This window comes from Lethenteron reissneri, chromosome 23 (assembly GCF_015708825.2).
Source record: "Lethenteron reissneri isolate LAM-NWPU_2019-01 chromosome 23, ASM1570882v1, whole genome shotgun sequence".
Classification (NCBI taxonomy): Eukaryota; Metazoa; Chordata; class Hyperoartia; order Petromyzontiformes; family Petromyzontidae; genus Lethenteron; species Lethenteron reissneri.
Window position 1 is genome coordinate 319,296 of NC_083801.1, and position 13,568 is coordinate 332,863.

At 51.1% G+C, this 13,568-nt stretch overlaps 1 protein-coding gene across 2 annotated transcripts in view; it reads left to right on the forward strand.

Moving 5' to 3' along the window:
• Positions 1-13,568, forward strand: part of LOC133345797 (protein mono-ADP-ribosyltransferase PARP14-like) — a 103,537-nt gene that overhangs the window by 36,331 nt on the left and 53,638 nt on the right. For both annotated transcript variants that reach the window (XM_061556778.1, XM_061556777.1), the window contains exon 7: positions 10,705-12,992. In XM_061556778.1, coding sequence (XP_061412762.1) covers positions 10,705-12,992 — 2,288 coding nt within the window. The remainder of the gene's footprint in view (positions 1-10,704; positions 12,993-13,568) is intronic.

Here is a 13,568-nt window from a genome sequence, read left to right on the forward strand (position 1 = left end):
TGTTGACGTGTGCCATGGAGATCGTGGCAGGCCGTGGCACTCTGGGTGACTCCGGCCAGACACGTGACCGGATCAAGGTGGGGGCCAGGGTCCAGGGGGGACTCTGGGGGTCACGTGGTCGGGGGTCGAGAAGGGGGGCGTGGTTGGGGTGTGGCCGGCCACGCTGGAAAGGCATGTAAGCGGGCGCCGCTGAGAGAGCGAGGCTGTTCACGCCCGGGATGAAGATGCCTTATGAAGACTGAAGACGAAGAGGTCGGGGCCAAGGTCCACGTAGCTTGGCCACGCCAGCTATAATACCCGTGTGTTAATGAGAGTAGGTCGGTGGTCACAACCCTATGTATAGTGTGTGTAACAAGTGTTAATAAATAGTGTTGCCTCCACAGAAGAGTGTGCGCCTCAATCGAACACATTACATTTGGTGCCAGAAGTGACCAATTTAGGTTATATTTACCTAGTGTGAGGCAGAATGCTCACACATCGAAAGCAACCTACCAGACACTCTTTGGACGAAGAGGACGACGGACACTCCATCCCACCGACATCCCTGGGGATGGCAGCCCCAGATGGTCCCGCTGAGATTCCGCTGCCAGCAAAGCAGTGCTACGCGACTCAGGCAGTGGACCCACCGCCACCCGAGACTTGCCAAACGGCCAGCGCCCACCTCGCAGAGCTGCTGGGCGCTGCGGCCGAGTTGGTCGCCAAGCTAGACGGCGGGGAGCCGTCGTCGGAGAAGATCGCCCCAGAGCCACGTGGCGTCGACATCGTTGCCGCCACCGTCCGAGCACATTATTCTCCCGCCGCGCCGTCCGAATGCGCAGCATCCATTTTGGCGGGAACGCACAGCAGGGAGGCGCCATTTCCCCTCACTTGCCAGCTGCGCCGTGGGATTTCCCTGCACTGCATCGCCGGTTCCCATTTGTGCGGGAGTTCACTGCGGTTGGCGGGGATTGTGAGGCGTTCAAACACCGCTTCTCCACGAGCTGCACTCTTGTGGGGTGGACGGAGGAAGAAGCTTTGAAAGCGCTCCCCACCTCTCTCAACAACGACACGTTGGGTGCATTTTACGCCATCCCGCCAGCGCAGCGGTCCACGCTGCAACAAGCGTTCAAGGAGATGGCTGCAGTCCACGACCTGCCATCCAGTGTGCGCAACAGATTTGCTGAGCGTCAGCGGGGGGAAACCGAGACGCCCCTCGCTTTCAGAAGCGCTCTGCTGTCCCTGCCGCAGGCGGCGTTTCCAAAGATGGAGCCGGCGGGCATTGATTCATTGGTCTTGGAAAGACTGTTGGGGTTGGCGAAAGAGTTGAATGTTACTCTTCCTGCCTCAGAGGAGGATGATCCGTCATCCCTGGTAATCACACGCTGCATACAGACTCACCTTGGGTTGAAGAGACGTACGGGGCTGGTGACATGTGCTGCGCCCGCGAGCAGAAGCGAAGAGTTGAAAGAGGACGAGCCTGCCCCATTTTGTGCTGCGGTCGACGGCGGTGCTGGACGGAGGCGTGACATGGCGAGCGGGGGAGGCCGCGGCCGCCCTCAAGGAGCCTTCCCTTACCAGGGCTCCAGCCGCGCCGTCTGCTACAACTGCGGTCTGCCGGGACACGTCGCCCCGGGGTGCCGCGCTGCTCGTCAGGGACATTTTGGACCGCCATCGTCGTCTTCCCAGCCGACGTCGACTACGAGGGGCCCCCAGGCGAGTCGCGGTGCACCACACACTCGGCCCTCGTTCCCACCTCACCCATCTCATTATCACGTGCATCCGCGTACTGTCGTTGCTTGTCCTCGTTGCGTTGCATCGCATAGGAAATTTCTTGCTTTGGGAGAGGGTTGGCCACTCGAGCCTGACCAGTGGTCGCAGTTAGCCCATCACGTTGTCGCCGCGACCGCTGGTTCATCCACGGTCGTCGGCACCATACAGGGTGTTGAGGTGTGAATTCTTATTGATACGGGGGCTTCTGCCACCATGATTTCTGAACTGATATTTAATATTTTGCTGCGGAATTGCCGTATGTTGCACCCCATTACTGTTCCGTATTTCGCCGCTAATGGGGGACCATTGGGAATATTGGGCCAAATTTCGGCAGAGGTGGCCATTGCGGACATTAAATTGGAAGGGCCCATGTTGGTTTCCGCATCCCTGGTGGTGCCGTGCTTGTTGGGGACGGACGTCCTTTGGAAGATGCCCCTCAAAATTTTAACGGACCGAGGTTGCTTGGAGTTGCCCTTGGGAAGGCGTATCGCGTTTTTGTCGCTGCCTACTATAATGCGCAGTGCTAACGCGTCTGTTCAGGTGCTTGTGACCGACACGGTCACAATTACCCCGGGGGCACAAATGCTCGTCCCTCTGCGGCTGCGCAGGCCGCTTGATCAGGTTGCCACTGCTGGGGGAATTGTGTTGGGACCGTCAAATAAAGCAGGTCACGGGATGTCACTTGTGGGGGCCCAGACACTGGTTTCGAGGAATCGGCAGCCCTTTATTCAAGTGCTGAATGTGGGGCCGGCCGCATCTGTTATTCAAGCAGGTACAGTACTCACTCACATGTCTGCCGCGTCGGTCCATGGTGATATGATTGGGGGAGTTGCGATGATGATGGGTCGGCGGATGCGCTTTGCTTCGAGAATCGGGACCTGTCTGGGGCTCAGAGGTCCGCGTTGCATGCATTGTTGCTTGAATTCAGGGATATTTTCAGCCGGGGTAAATTTGATCTTGGTCGCACGACCCTTCTGAACCACCACATTGATACGGGTGTCTCTCCTCCAATTCGGCAAAACCCATATCGGTTGAGCCCGGCTGAAAAGGAGCACGTACGCCTCGCGGTTAACGATATGTTAGCCGTGGATGTTATTTCCCCGTCCACAAGCCCGTGGGGCGCTCCGATTGTGTTGGTGAAAAAGCCTGACGGGAGTCTGCGCTTCTGTATGGACTTCTGCAAACTGAACAAAGTGTCCATAGCTAATGCGTACCCCCTGCCCCGTATGGATGATTTTCTGGATGCGCTGGCAGGGGCACGTTTTTTTTCTATGCTCGATCTATTTTCTGGGTTCTGGCAATTGCCCCTCGATGACTGTTCAAGGCCTAAGACTGCTTTCCGAATGCCGCAATGCTTGTTTGAATTTAACAGACTCCCGATGGGCCTCCACTCGGCTCCGTCGACTTTTCAAAGACTTATGGAGCTGGTCCTGGCAGGACTCCAGTGGGACTCCTGCCTGATATACTTAGATTACATAATTGTGTTCAGTCGCACGTTCGATGAGCATCTGACCCAGCTGCGTGCTGTTTTCCTTAAGATGCAAGAAGCCAATCTTAAGTTTAAACCTCTGAAATGCCACATGTTGTAAATGTCTGTGCGATACCTCGGGCACATAGTCAGCGAATCAGGTATCGCGACCGATCCCGTTAAGACTGCGTGCGTGCGCACGTTGGCCCAACCCAAAGTCGGTGGGTGAGGTACGCAGTTTTATCAGTTTTGCTTCCTATTACCGTCGCTTTGTGCCCAGGTCCACCACCGTTGCCAAACCTCTCCATGCCCTGACGGCAAAAGGACAGAAATTTCGGTGGGGTGCGGAGGAGGAGGCCACTTTTGTTGCCCTTCGGGATGGCTTGGTGAGGACCCCTCCCCTCCGATACCCAAGTGGTGAATGGGGTGAAGAGGGTTGTGGCATACGGTAGTAGAGTGCTTTCGCCGGCGGAACAGCGTTACTGTGTGACGTGCAGAGAACTACTCGCTATAGGTTTTTTTTTGTGCAACAGTACTGGCGTATTTGTATGGCAGGTGGTTCGAAGTGCGCTCCGATCACGCCGCCCTCCAGTACGCCTTGCGCGTTGAGTAACCATCGGGCCAGCTCTCGGACTGGTTGGAAATCCTGCAGGATTATTCGTTCCGTAAGGGGACGCGGCACGCCATTGCGGATGCACTGTCGCGTTTGCCCCCGGACGGCGGCTGTTCATGTCTCGCGGGCTCAGCCCGTTGTAAGTCGCCGGATGTGACTGGTTCTCCCCCCATTGTTGCGTCGGCATCAACTTTCTCCGCCGCGGAGCCCAGCGCTCCTGTACTATGTGACGTTGCCCTGGGGTTGAGCCACTCAGAATGGGGGCGCCTCCAGGCAGAGGACGCTTCGCTGTTACAGATGTGGCGCCGTGTTGAGGGTTCCTGTGGCGACTCGCGTCAGCGCAGGGTGGCCCCCATCATATTGCAGGGGGGCCTGTTGATGCATTGGGATGGCGGGCTGCAACGATACAGTATCATTGTGCACACCAGCCTCAGGGGCAGATTGATCGTGGCCATCCATGAGCGGCTGATACATTTGGGGGTTAACAAGACCCTGGACACCCTTAGGCTCGACTATTCTTGGCCCGGCGTGGCGGTGGATATCAGAAACATCTTAAAAGGTTGCGAGCAGTGTGCTCGCCGCAAACTGCCGCCGGTTAAGAGTTTCCCACCACTGCAGTCGATTAGAGTATCCCATATCAATGAGATTGTAGCCCTAGACATATTGGAACCCTTCCCCACTACGGCCCGAGGAAATAAATACTTGCTTGTGGGCGTTGAATATTTTTCTCGCTGGGCCGTGGCTTGGCCGCTCCCTAACCAATCAGCTGCTGCGATCACTGAGGCATTTTTGCATGGCTACGTGCTTGATAAAGGACCCCCAGAGAGTCTCCTCACTGACCAGGGGGAAAATGTATCTGCTAAGCTGCTTAAGAAAGTGTGCGACCTTTTAGGGATGGAGAAGGTGCGCACACCGCCCTACCATCCCCAGACGGGATGGTAGAGCGTCTCAATAGGACTCTGACCTCAATGCTGAGTCAGCAGGTCGATGAATCTCAGAAGGACTGGGATTTGCGCATCCCTGGGGTGCTTGCTGCCTACAGAACGGCTCCGCACGTTTCCACTGGTTAATCATCGTTTTTTATGTATGGGCGGGAACCATACCCCGCCAATGATGTCGAGCTTAAGGTATCTCTTGCGAAGCCGAAAGCTTCCATTTCTGATCTTATGCGGTTTACTCTTCAATGTATCTCGGAGGCGCGAGCGGCCTCCAGGGAAAACTCCGCTACGCGGCAATTGGCAAACAAGAAGTTGAGGGCTCGTCACTTGTCGGGCAGGCGGTGGGCCCCTTGCGACATGGCCTGGCTGCACTGTCCGCAAGTGCCTGTTGGCACGTCTCTCAAGCTGTCTAAGCCGTGACGAGGTCCGGTCGAAGTGGTCCGGGCCGATCGGCCTCAGTGCGTTAGGATCCGGTTCGGTCGCTGGAATTGGTTCGTGCATCCATCGAGGCTTAAACCGTTCGTTCATCCCCACCATGTCCCCTCATCTCTAATCCCCGCCGGCCGAGTGTCGGGTGTGCCGGGCGAGCTGGGGGCCCCTCAGGGTAGTTCTATCATCCCACCCACAGGATCGGGGGTTGTGACCTTCCCGACGCTGCCGGCCGCTGCACTTCCAGAGGGCCCGCTGCGTGAAAGGTGGCCGTCGCCCGTCCGCCCTCCGTCAATGCCGCCGCCCTTGATGGCATGACTGCACCCGCCTGCCTGTGTCGATTCTCCCCCAGGACCTTCCATGGAGCTTAGACCCACCTCACCTGGAGGTCCAGCCACGTGGACTCGCTCGAAAACCGCGCGTTTCAAATGACTTTCACACATTCGAGTTGATTGCTTTGATTGTTTATTGTGCGGTGTGTGGGGGGGTTTTACAGGGGGGTTTGTAACAGTTCATGTGCGGGTTTGTGTTGTGATTCACCGTTGTGATGGTTCATGTTGGTTTTTTTCACTTTCGTCCGCGGTGTACATATGTTGCTCGCGTAACTTGTTGTTGCTCGCCGGTTATTTATTGACGTTCTGTTTCATTTGAAGGCACACAGGTTTTGGTTTGATATGGTCACTGCCGGTACGGCTGTATGTTACACGGGAGGGGGGGGGGGTGATGTAGTGACATATGACGTCACTACTATGTCGGGTCTGCACACACATGATGTCACTACCATGTCGGGTTTGTACACACACGACGTCACATGACCGGATCAAGGTGGGGGCCAGGGTCCAGGGGGGACCCTGGGGGTCACGTGGTGGGGATCCGGAGCCTTCTCGAGGGTTCGAGAAGGGGGGCGTGGCCGGGGTGTGGCCGGCCACGCTGGAGAGAACCACCACAGTTGGTATGCACTGCTGTAGTAATAGCAGTGCATACCGTCGATGTGTGTATGCGTAAGTCGATGTGTGTGTGTTTGTCAATGTGTGTGCGTGGTGTGTGTAGACAACTAATAATTTTTAAATAAGTTACTTAAATGTACAATAATAATGTGTGTGTCTAAGTCCATGTTTGCGTGTAAGTCGATGTGCATGTCTACGGCGATGTGTGTGTGTAGTCGATGTGTGTGTGTGAGTCAATGTGTTTGTGTGTGTGAGTCGATATGTGTGTGTGTGTGTGCCAATCGAAGTGTGTGTGTTAGTCGCTGTGTGTGCATGGCTCCATGTGAGTCAGTGTAAGTCCATTTCTTTGTGTGTGTAGGTCCACGTGTGTGAGTTCATGTGTGTGTGTATGTACGTACATGTGTAAGTCCATGTGTGTGTGTCAGTCCATATGTGTACGCCGATGTGTGTGTACGTGTGTGTGTGCATCGATATGTGCGTCTGTAACTCTATGTGTGTGTGTAAGTCCATATGTGTGTGTAGGTCCATGTGTGTATGAGTCTATGTATGTGTAGTAGGTTCAAAGAGACTTGGAAGACGTAGTCGGAGGCACACTTATTTATTAAACGTTCCACTCTATACAGGCCAAGGTATACAACACTCGAAGGGGTATCGGCCCCTTCACCCGTCTAACAGGGAGATCCCACGATCTCTATCCCGGCTAGCCTACTCCCAGGTCTTCCACTACAGAGCTGGCTTGCCCTGGCCGGTCCTTAGAAGGACAGCGATCCAGGGGAGTCCCAGGGCCTATCTAGCCAGTCTTCCTTCTTCACTGGTTAAAGCTAAACACTGAACCCCGAGCCCACCGGCTCACCGCCTTATATAGCAACTCCCCCACCGAGGGGTGGGGCCGTGGGGGATCACAGCGCCGTTTCAGCCCCCCAGGCTGAACGGTGCAGACGTGGATGTAAGCACCCTTCCGTGTGCGGGCATAACCACCCCTGGTGTGTTTGTTCGCCCTCCCGTAACACCTCTACATCACCCCCCCTGTACAGCCCACAGCCGTCCCGGCTGCAACAAAATCCACAATAAAGATGCATCCCCCCCCCGAGCCCGTGTGTGCCTCGCGTAAAAAAAACAACATCAACAACAACAACATCAACAACAACAACAACCGAGAGAGAGAAAAATAACCCGACGCACCCCCCCCAATAAATACCCCATCCTGTAAAGAACAACATATGTACAATTTACAAGTCCCCCCACCCCGCGACCCCAGCCAGGGCAGCACAAGCGGCCGACCTCACAAAAGTCTGCACGTTTTGGCGCGCGTTCTTGCAGCGGGACCATCACAAGGGGCAGCCCCGGCCGGCCCAGCTGTGGGTGTCAATAGTTCGGGTGCGAGAGTGTCTGGCATCGCCGACGAGCAACCCCCGACCCCCCCGGGAGGGGTTGGCAGTCGCGAGCACGTCAATCCTGGTACACCGGAGTTCGCTGCGGAGCCTTGGGTAGAGGCACGTCGTCCGGCCGAGGCGTTCCACAGCACTGTCGAGGAGCCTGGCATCCCGAAGCCACATGGCCCCGGAGGCCACAGTTGTAGCACCGTGTGAGCGCCCCAGACGGCTTGGGTTGATCCTGGTGGCTCGGCCCGTCCCGAGCTGGCCGGCCCCCGGATCTCCACTCCGTCGGGCGACCCACAGCGCAGACCTCTTCCGATGGGAGGGTGGTTGCAGCCACGGTATGCCTGGCCGCCACCTTGCTGGCCTTGCGACGCTGGGACAGCAAATTTGCGTGGATGTGCCATGCGGCCTGCAGGGAACACATCTCCTTGTCGTCTTGCGCCAAGATGACGATGTCCAAATCGTCCGCCAACAGCAATATCTTCTCAGCCACCATAGCGTCCACCCCTTCGTCCATCCGCGGGAAAGCCGTCTTCGCCAGGGCCAGGAGAGCTGTGCGGTATGCCAGGGGCGATTCCTTGGCGCCCCGCTGACGATCATAAAACAGCTGTCTGCAGTCAGAAGGTGGTCCGTAGACTGCAGACAGGAGTCGAAGCGCCGCCTGCAGCGTGGCGCGCGCCGATCTTGGCGCCGTGGTGAGGGTAGCGAGGGCGTCACTGTCCAGCGTCGCCGGCAGCGCGTGTAGCGCCTCGTCGTCCGTCCATCGCGACATTTCTTGGTGGGCGAGGAAACGTCTTTGGAAGGCTCCCCAGTCGCCGTCTTCCACCACAAACTCTTTGAGGACCGGCAATCGTTGCTGGAACGAGGCCTCCGCAGCCGTAGATCGCCAACTGTCGTTCCCGCCAATCTGTACAGTATCGGCGGGAACGGCGGACGGCATCAGCGGTCGCACCGCTGGTGACGCGCTGGCTGCTGATTGGCGTTCGCCGCCGTCGGCCGCTGTTGATGACGTGGCAGGTTCTGGTCGGTGACTGTCGGTCACATGATGTGGCCCGGCCCCGCCCTCAGCACCCACTGTACTGATGGCGGCAAATCCAACCTCCAACCCCGTTGAAATGGCGGGAACTGGCGTTGTGTGTCGTCCGACGTCGCCCCGTGCTGCTCCTCCAACCCCCAGGCGAGTGATTTCCTCCAGCGTGGCGGCTGACGCGTAGAGTAGCTCCGCCAGGCGGGAGTGAGCCACCCGCAGCCCGTCAGCCGATGGTCCCCACCCGTCCGGCTGCTGCGGTATCGGTGAACTCGGCCCCGGTTGCTCGAACCCGCCCTCGGCGAGTTCAGGCTCTGAGTCGGCCGAGGTGTCCTCCTCCCTAGGTTCCTTGGCACGAGCCGTCCGTCTTGTGTCCATCTTTAGAAGACCACTTCTGACTCGAGTTGTAGTAGGTTCAAAGAGACTTGGACGACGTAGTCGGAGGCACACTTATTTATTAAACGTTCCACTCTATACAGGCCAAGGTATACAACACTCGAAGGGGTATCGGCCCCTTCAACCGTCTAACAGCGAGATCCCACGATCTCTATCCCGGCTAGCCTACTCCCAGGTCCTCCACTACAGAGCTAGAGGAGGCTAGCTGATCCCGCTCTGGCCAAGCTGGGATCACGGCACCCTGAGTCCCCAGACCGGCTCTTACAAGAGCATTGGCTCTGGGCTCTCGGGGCCACGCCACTGGCTTGCCCTGGTCGGTCCTTAGAAGGACAGCGATCCAGGGGAGTCCCAGGGCCTATCTAGCCGGTCTTCCTTCTTCACTGGTTAAAGTTAAACACTGAACCCCGAGCCCACCGGCTCACCGCCTTATATAGAAACTCCCCCACCGAGGGGTGGGGCCGTGGGGGATCACAACGCCGTTTTAGCCCCCCAGGCTGAACGGTGCGGACGTGGATGTAAGCATCCTTCCGTGTGCGGGCATAACCACCCCTGGTGTGTTTGTTCGCCCTCCCGTAACACCTCTACATATGTGTGTGTGTGGGTCCATGTGTATTCAAGTCTATGGATGTGTGTGAGTAGAAATGTGTGTGTAAGTCCTATGTGTGTGTGTGAGTCGCTGTGTGTGTGTAACTCCATGTGTGTGTGTCTAAAGTCGATGTCTGTGTGTGTGAGTCCATGTGTGTGTAAGTCTACGTGTTTCTATGTGTGTGGGTCAATGTCTGTGTCAAAGTCGATGTGTGTGTGTATCTTTTTTCGCCCGGGCAACGCCGGGTACTTCCCGCTAGTATCCAACAAACTTTCAAGCAGACTAGTTCACAACCTTCTAAAATTAAGTCAACAGAGGCTGTAAATGAATAAGATTTTTACCTTTTAAATTATCTTGATTTGAAGCTTTCATGACTGCAGGAATCCATTCTCTTTGGTTCTTTTGGTAAAGTCACGGAGGTAGAAGATAAAATAAAAATAATATATCACAACGTTTCGATCGCAACACAAGCGTTCGTCATCAGGAAGAAAAAAGAGGGGGACAGCTGCTGAGGCAGACTGTTTTAAAATGTTTAAAATGGGTGTACCCCAAGGGTCATAAACGAAGTAGGTGGGGCTAGTGATGTTAATGTAAGAAATTAGCATGTTAATGTAAGATCGGAGGGCGACCTCCACGACGAGGGCACGGAGGTGGCTATGTTAATGTTAGAGATTAGCATGTTAATTTAAGATCGGAGAGCGGCCTCCACGAGGCAAGCGCGTCAATGCAAGAGAACCACCACAACATTGGCCATGCCAGTGAGACACACATCCCATAAAACAGTAAGAACCATCGATACATCGAGGCTAAGGGAGCAGAGGTGGCCATGTTAGTGAGACCCCAGACCGTTAATGCATTGCCCTGTGGAATGTTTCCAAAATTGTACTTATTTATGCCCTTTCAGTACATATAGATTGTATCTCTTATTTTGAGTTGGTTTTCTTCAACTCTAGCTGAGGATATTGTCATAATTTATGCAGAATTATTAAATACCATGGTACTTATATATCTCAGTTTAACATGCACATTTAATGTAGCTTAAAGTACTGTATTTGGGAAATCAAGACTCTTTGATGGAGGCATGTAATCATGCAACAACATAATTAACTCTTGCAAACGCAGGCACACACTAATGTTAATATACCCTCCCCCCCTCTCCACTTCTCATGCAGATGCTGAAAAACTCATTAAGGGAAATCTTAAGTTGAAACAAAATCAGTTAATAGTCCATCGTTTTTACGAGTCGAATGGTTTATTCATACTCACAGAGGATGAAAGGGGTACCCAGGGCCTGGAACCACATGAATTAAAAGTAGATCCTATTTTGATGGAATTCATTTCTTTACACCCTGAGGACTCCGCCAAGCTTCAAGAGCAATTAAAAACACACCAGGCCAGCTTTCTGTGGCCTGTTGGGTCTGCTAAAGATGTAATGAAGATTGTACCTGCATATGCTGATAATCAAGTCATCTGCTACAAGCTGAGGAGATGTTGGTCAAAGTCTGTGGCAAAGGAATGTATAGAGTTTTTCAACAAATACAAGCATTGCTCAGAAACGTTTAATGATAATACATTTGAGGCCATTGTTGAAAAAGCTTCTCCAAGTCTGCAGGAAAGGATTCAGATCATTCCTGACAAGACAAATTTTCATATAATGTTAGTTGGTCTGAAAGACGATGTTGAATTGTTTCAAGGAAAACTTTACAAATTACATGATGACATACGTTTAGAGATGCAACGAATCGAAAATCTAAAGATATCAGAAGTTACTATGAGGAAATGTCATTTAGATTTATTTAAAATACATGGGCTTGAAAAACAAATTATGCAAGAGTTCCCAGGTACCGTCATAAATTTCGATCTGGATAAGAATAAAATACTAATAGAAGGACCAAAAGACAGTGCCAATGAGGTTAAATCTAAAATTATGGAAGTTGTAATACAATGTTCTGAAAAGATTTTGGACATTTCTCAAGATATAAAAACATTTTTAATGCAGTTAAATAATGAAGAATTTATTCAATATGCATTTTGTAAAAATGGCATTCGGGCTACTATGTCAGAAAGGGGCAAGGATATTACACTTATTGGTGCCAGTGATGATGATTTAATTAAAGCAGAAAAATTGTTTCATGAATTAGTTGTACAAATGAAAGTTAATCTCAAGGAAGAATTTGATTTGCAAAAAAAGTCCAGGGAATGGGAAGAATTTGTGGAAGGCATAAAGAAGAAAAAAGAACTATCGATTGTTGGAATAACAGGGGCCCCATTTCAAATTCACAGAGTTTTTCAAAGTGATAAGGACATTATTCTTACAGGATTAAGAGATGTGATTAAAACGGTTGAAAGGGAAATAAAAGATTTCGTTGAAAATAATATAATAGTAACATATTTCTTCCCATTAAAATCTTTAGGTGCATTGTCTTACCTTGACAAATATTGTGACGTTGCCAGTCAGCTACCAGATTGTTCAAAAGTCATATCGCAAAAACATACATCAAACGTATATGGCTACAATATAAGTTCGAAAGCAAAGGACAAAGAAAAAACCATAAACATTTTAGAACAATTATCAGCTCGTGTTATTTCAAAAACGGTGACTATTCAAAAACCAGGCGCTGCCAAGTATTTGCGTGGACAAGGTAAAGTAATTATGACTATGTCAGAAATTAAACACAAATGCATAATCCTTATTGATCAGCCTAAAGACCAACAAGGCACAGATTTGTTGCAAATTCACACTGGTCAATTAATATGCCAAATTACACTGAATAAAATAACAGTGTCTGTACAAAAAGGAGATCTTCAGCATCATTGTGTAGACGTGGTAGTGAATGCTGCAAACAGACAGTTGAATCATGTTGGTGGTCTGGCAAAAAGTTTGCTTGATGCAGGTGGGAAAATCATTCAGGATGAGAGTGACATAATCGTACGCAATAAAGGTTCCATTTTATTGGAAGGAGATGCTGTTTTTACGAAAGCAGGAGCTTTACCTTGCAAGGCACTGATTCATGCCATTGGCCCTGATTGGGACTCTAATTTAGCTGAAACCAAGATAAACACGTTGAAACAAACGATTCATAAAAGCCTTCGTCTGGCTGCAGATAAGGAATATCAATCTATTGCAATACCAGCAATAAGCTCTGGAATATTTGAATTTCCTTTGCAACTGTGTTGCGAAACAATATTGTCAACAGTAAAAGAATTCTGTGAGACGGATGCAAACGATTCCTCCACTCTCAAAGATATCCGACTTGTTAACAATGATGATATCACTGTGATGATGATGAAGGAATGCTTCATAACAGTTTTTGGTCAAACAAAGCTGAGCTCTGCTTTCAATAATCCCAAAATATCAAATAAAAACACTTTTGAAAAAGACTTTACCAAATTGAAGAAGACGGGTTTACATACATTCCAATCATCTTCCTCGCAAGCCGAGTACAAGCGTAAAGAAAAGGTAAGATTTTTTGATAGTTTTAATAATATGCACATTTAAACATTGTATGAGTTAATTTATGTTTATGCACAAATTTTGGAATAAGTAAATATACCTTTAAAATGTGTTTTATGCAGGATCCAAATGTCGCAGATTTTTTTTTGCAAATACAAAGCTATACCAAATTGCATGAAACAAAATAATGTTATCACCAGGTGTACCGAGAACTACTGACATTAATACAGGACTATTGGAGAACGTTAATGCAATATCAACCTACGTTAATGACTTAAGAGTAATCACGTACGTATTTAATTTATAAGTAAATGAGACGATATACAACAATCAATTCCTTACACTTAACTACATTTCAGCTCCGTTAAAAATGTAATGTTGCTTCTTGTGTCGTGACCCTCTCAAAATAATGATTTGGGGTATTTTTATAATATATATAACTAGGTGATTGGGGATGGCCAGTATTAATGTTGACGTGTGGAGAAATGCGAAAGCGTCAGACGGTTCAATGAAGAGCTTACAATTATACCGCAGTTTTAATCGGCCTATTTGGTTGAAGGATTGTTTGGGATGATACGTAGG